Raw genomic sequence first — 6,226 nt, 5'->3', positions numbered from 1 at the left:
TACTAAAGAGAAGCTTGATATTTTAAAACAATAATTTATATTTTGATGAAAATGTATAGTCCATATTTAAGATAAACTATTTTGAAAAAGGGCAAGTAGACTTTTTTCAGGTGATTGATTATCAAATAAAGTATGTGAAGTGACAATGTTTTGATGTGTTGTGGTTGTGATGCATTGTGTAGCAGCAGAAGTAGTCAATCTATCTATCTATCTACTTTATTTAGTTTCAAACGTCTGTTTGTTCATATTAATATAAAAAGTGAAGGCTACATCAAACGATACGCTAAGCGCGGTCACGTTACGTCGTGACGTCTTGAACACATCTATGAGCGTGCGCGCCGCAAATGTTGCCTTCAAGTGCTCCTACCAAACTCAAAATTTAGATTCTCAAATCCTAAATGCCCAGCTAAGTATACAGATAGATAAAAAAAAACTAAATGTTGATAATAATGTTGATTTGTCACAGAAAAGTCTTCATTCTTTATCGTACGATATTGTTATTATACCATGTTTATATTTTTGTTTACATTTCGTTGTTTTCTTGCATCTTCGCATTCAAAAGTTTATGACAAAAACAAAATGTCCACAGTTTTCAAACAAAGCCTACAAATGTAGCTTTGATAATAAAATGTGTTTTTAATAGCCCATCATAATAAACACTGAACTTCAAAGTCACCACTAAAGAAGACAAAGTAAAAGGAAGGAAGTTTGAATACAGTGTACATGCAGGGCTATAGTTTTTCCAAATAGGCCTACTGAGGTCATGAGCCCAAGTCTCTCCGATGCAGCTCACCTCGAAAGGTTTTTATTATACAGCATTTTTATATGTATCTATTCCGTTCAGTCAGGCTTGGGTCTTGGACTTATATTATATATTTCCCGATTTAAGTCAGGAAACTTCTCTAACTTAATCATTTTAGAGTTTGACATAATTTGTTAAACGAAAACACTTTCAGAACAAGAAGGTAATACCAGAATCTGTGTCCGTTTGGTTTTAAGTGAGTAAAGAATTGTTAAATTTCCGACAGCATCAGAAGGCACCAGGGAAGGCTCGCTCCCTTGCGTGCTCCGCAGATCTGTCAGATTCAGGATACTACTCAGATAGCGGGTCACTGAACGCATCTGGACGCTGTCGAACAAGAACCGATCCGTTCGGTTTGTCCGTTATCGTCTTACCGGAAACATCATTTCTTTTCTTTTTTTAAATAATACTACCCGCCGTTATAACTTGTTGTAGTTTAAAAATGATTCAGAGTTCTCTCTGCCAGGATGCACGGGTTAACTAGCTAACGTTAGCCGAGAGCAGCTAGCGTTCATCGTCCACTGTTTGGGGGAAAGTAGCGGAGTCCGTGTTCTTTCTTTCAGCCGTGTGGGGGGTGAGTGAACCGGAGTAAATATGGAGAAAAGTAACCGTTTTGTAGAACTGTACCGCTATCTGCAGGACCCCCACCTTGTCGCCCGCTTTCAGCGCTTTTGTGGAGTGCGCGGTTCATTTTCGAGAACCGTCTGCGCTGGTAGTAACGTTACCAGCAGCAGCAGCAGCAGCAGCAGCAAGGAAGCAGACCGGACTTACTCGCACAACAACGGTGCTTGCCATCATCACATCACCGAAGAAAATGAGAGTGAAAACTTGTCCGTTATAGGAGCTGGGGAAGGGGAGAAAGTACAAACGGCAGCAGTGGGTGTTCGAAAGAGGATCACCGATTCAAATGTTCCGAAAAACAGAGGAGAGGAGAGTGAAAATGCTCCCCAGAACGGGGCACTTGTGTCCGCTTCGACCGCCAAGGGAGAAACGGTTGGTGTGGGCAGTAACGGCCGGAGCCTCGCCGGGGCCACCGCCGCGGGTCAGGGCGGTCACAGCGGGGTCCGGCCGGACTTTTCAGAGGCAACCGAAACAGAGGAGAGGGAAACGGAGAAGAGCAGCACAGTGAAACCCCTACGCAAAAACTCTCTGACGGGCGACGCCGGGCAGGAGTTCCTCATCGAGAACCGGTTCTTGTACTACATGTTCACTTTCGGAACCGAGCTGGGAAACGAGCTCTTTTACATCACCTTCTTCCCCTTCGTCGTGTGGAACGTGGACGCCTTTGTGGGCAGGAGGCTGATCATGGTGTGGGTCTGGGTCATGTACCTGGGGCAGTGCACCAAGGATGTGGTCGGGTGGTCCCGGCCTGCTTCCCCACCTGTGGTCAAAGTGGAGATGTTTTACAACTCTGAGTACAGCATGCCGTCCACACACGCCATGTCGGGCACCGCCATCCCCTTCTCCCTGTTCTTCATGACCTACGGCCGCTGGGAGGTACAGTAAAACCATATTACATGTCGTCAAAGTGTTAAAAAAAGGAAAAGAAATGGAATTTGAAATGCAGTAGCAGAGAAAGGGAAGTTGGCAAAGATAATTCCTCATGATTTCAACAAAAGAAACTGAGAAAGTTCCTCTTGTGATGTTTCACAACAGGTTCCTTTATTTGCATATTCGGAAACACTAGCAACAATGATGATCAACCTGGGATGATCACACGCCCATTTTAGCAGGCCAGTAAATGCATGAGCGTTATAGAGCAGCAGGGTGAGTCTAGTAGAGTAAAAACACAATAGCCTATATATTGGCCCATTGCCACTTTTACAGACACACAATAGACAAACATTTTTGGGAAGGAGCCCTCTACTCAAACAGGTGGGTCAAAGTAAAGACACTGAAGAGGATATGTGGAACATAGAAACACCTTTTAGTTATTTCAACAGCATCTCAAACTAGAGTCTCCAAAAGTCCATCAAGTTGAATCAACACCTCTAAAACAGCATCAACAAAAGTTGATAATGAATATTATAAGTAATTTAATATTAGTATTTTTTAAACATTATAAGTAATACAAGTAATTCATAGGGACCACCTGACGTCACAGTACTTCGTCCCCGACATTACACGGTTGATGTCCTGTTATCGCATATAATATTTTTTTCTTCTTGGGCCATATCTTGGTGTCGTTTTACCTATCCTGCAACAGCGGGGTGTCTAACTGCGTGTCAATCACTGCTCATGCACACACATTCATTCTCCCTTGTGGGGGGAGGGGCTTAGGAGACCGTTTTGGGCTTTAGCAGAAAGGGGGGAGGGACTGAGAAGTTGTTGATGTTCAAATTTTTTGGCTAAGTCCTGGATCTTCACAATCCTACCTACGGCACCTTTAAGCGAGATCGCTGCAGTCGGCAGTGGAGAAACAAGCTACAATGTAAGTTAATATGACAATTGTCCAGCTTGTATTTACCTTCACAAAAGTGCTTGTTTTGCTGCTGACAGGCTCAGATTAATATTCTAAGTGTCTGACAACATCTTTCCACTTTTCCAACCATCACAACTCTAGTTTTGGTTGAAATAAACACATAGTTTACCAATTTACATGTGAAAATATGTTGGTTCTATACACGCTGAAAGTATTGCTTTTTTAAACGGTGGGTTTAGCGCTAGTGACTTCAGAGCTGTTTCTGGTTAAACAGAAAGGTCTTAAAGAGGATTTAAAGGTCTATCTCTGAAGGGATCCTTTCCATAATGTTGTCAGACACTTAATATTAATATTATTAATAATATATTAATCTATATGAGTCTGTCAGTGGTAAAACGAGCACTTTTGTGAAGGTAAATACAAGCTGGACAATTGTCATATTAACTTACATTGTAGCTTGTTTCTCCACTGTCAACTGCAGCGATCTCTCTTAATACTGGACCAATGTCAAAGATTGTTGTTCCCATCAGTCACTTAGACACAAACACATAGGAACATAGGTTGAAAAAAACGGTAGTTATCCTTTAAGGGACAAAATACAATTGGAGGTAATAAATATGAATCAGAACCAATATCTGATGTCTTTCTGTCTTGTTTCTGTTTAGATGCGTTGTTGCCATGCCTGTATCTAAAAACTTGTGTATCTGTAGCCTAGCTCTATGTAGCTAGGCTACAGTGACGTCTTTGGTACGCATGAATAAACTGGCAACCAAGTCTAAGAAAACAGTGTATATATTTTGAACACTAAACGTCACTGGCAATTCAGTTCCTGTAATAACTGAATATAAACAAACTACAACACAAAAAATGTATTTAAATGAAATACTGCAGTTTCCTATGCCACGTTTTCCAGCATTTGTCTCTGCATACCCACCAGCATCTCACAGCACAGTCTATTGATGTGCCATGTGGCAACCCTTGATACAGGATCACTGCCCTCTGAGGCTGCATCTTTACCAATTAATGTGCGGTTGACCCAGAGGATACAGTGACAGAAGCCAACAGCCGCAGCTGTTGAGCTGTATGAGCACATTTGTTGACTCTTTAATGCTTGCACTGCTGTGAAATCAAGCTCATTGTGTTTACAACAAGGCTGAAAGTCCGCAGTTCTACAGCCAACTGACAGTCCTGTGATGCTACGGTTTAATACACAGCATAAAAGATGGATAAAAAATGTAGAGGCCAGATCAACAGAAAATACAACAACAATTTTGATAATCAATTAAGTCGTAGTTTCACCAATAATGGCAAAGTTCATTGGTTCCTGCTTGTCAAATGTATTTGCCATGTTTCTTAGGCCGGCTACACATTAGCTGCGTGGCGTGAGCGTGGCGTTTCTGTTGTGTGTCAGCTGCGTGGCGTTTTCTATGTCTTTCCACACCAGAAAGGTGTCTGACGCAGCACTGCTGCTGCTAGCCTTGTCTGGACACATGGATGTTTCCTATTGATAAAATGAAATACCATGTTAAACATGAATATAGACTGATCTGATTACAGCAAAGACAACGTCGGCAGTATTGACGGCAAAATAGGCTACAGAATATTTCATTCTGTATTGACAGGTGCAATATTTGAAAATCGATAATTATTTATTATTTTTTTATTACATTTATATCTGCATTTATGTCAAAACCTAGAGACTTTCAAACATCAACATGTCATTTATTAAATGTATTCGTGTCAAAATGACATTAACATCTTTTCCTATTCTATGTTGACTGGAAACACTTCCAACACTCTTGCGTGTCGCGTGAAAAATAGGCGTCGGTTCTGTTTCTAGCATGCACGCGTTTTCGGCGCGGGTTGAGCCGCGCCTGAGATGTGCGTGTCACGCAGGCAGTGTGCACGCTCTAACCTGTTACCATGGGAGCCGAAATATAAACGGACACGCCACGCAGCTGACACGCTCACGCCACGCAGGCAGTGTGCAGTGCTTAGTCTTCTATGATAGTAAACTGAATATCTTTGGGTTTTGGACTTTTGGTCAGACAAAACAAGCAATTTAAATACATCAACTTGAGCTAATTGTGATGGACATTTTTTTCACTATTTTCTGACATTTTATAGGCCAAAAAATGATTAACAGTGAAAATAGACGACAGATTAATCGATTAAGACAGTAGTTTTTGCTTTGACTCAGCTTTACTTAAAGCTAAATTCTAACACTTGTTGGGACGTTAACATGGGGACATTCAGAGGGAAACATTCAGCAAATTAGCATGTTAACAAAAACAAACTTTCACCACTTCCTCAACTTTGGCCAAGTTAAAGTGCCCATATTATGAAAAAATCACTTTTTCTGGGATTTGGGGTGTTATTTTGTGTCTCTGGTGCTTCCACACACATACAAACTTTGATAAAAACCCATCCGTGCTGTTTAGAGTGAGATACAGTTTCTGAACGTGTCCTGCCTTCAGTCTCCGGGTGAGCTGATCAAAATTTGCACGGCTTTCTACGTCACTAGCCGAGACGAGGGGGTTAGGGGGCTAACCGTTAGCATGCTAGCTCGTTCTTAATGGCAAAACACTGCTACAACACACAAATTCACCCTAACCTACAAAATAAATTGAATAGAACTACTTCCATGTCCCTGTTCTGCAGGTATTCCACACAAAGTTGGAAGTGAGCCCTGATTTAGAAGAAGTCTCCCGGCTAATCCTTCCTTGTACTACTGAAGTTGGAGAAACAGCTAGCTAGCTCATGTGATCTTACCTAGCTACTGAGCATGTGATCTTACCTAGCTACCGAGCATGTGATCTTACCTAGCTACCGAGCATGTGATCTTACCTAGCTACCGAGCATGTGGTCTTACCTAGCTACCGAGCATGTGGTCTTACCTAGCTACCGAGCATGTGGTCTTACCTAGCTACTGAGCATGTGGTCTTACCTAGCTACTGAGCATGTGGTCTTACCTAGCTACTGAGCATGTGGTCTTACCTAGC

General features: G+C 41.9%; 1 protein-coding gene across 1 annotated transcript in view; it reads left to right on the top strand.

Moving 5' to 3' along the window:
- Positions 1–1,020: 1,020 nt before the first annotated feature.
- sgpp1 (sphingosine-1-phosphate phosphatase 1) overlaps positions 1,021–6,226 on the top strand; it is a 48,353-nt gene continuing 43,147 nt past the window's right edge. Inside the window, exon 1 of the mRNA XM_031280410.2 lies at positions 1,021–2,299. Within this exon, the coding sequence (XP_031136270.1) occupies positions 1,397–2,299 (903 nt within the window). The 5' untranslated portion in view covers positions 1,021–1,396. The remainder of the gene's footprint in view (positions 2,300–6,226) is intronic.

The sequence above is a fragment of the Sander lucioperca genome, chromosome 18 (assembly GCF_008315115.2).
Source record: "Sander lucioperca isolate FBNREF2018 chromosome 18, SLUC_FBN_1.2, whole genome shotgun sequence".
In the NCBI taxonomy this organism is placed as follows: Eukaryota; Metazoa; Chordata; class Actinopteri; order Perciformes; family Percidae; genus Sander; species Sander lucioperca.
Note: the sequence above shows the minus strand (reverse complement) of the source record. Positions and strands in the feature narration are given on the sequence as shown.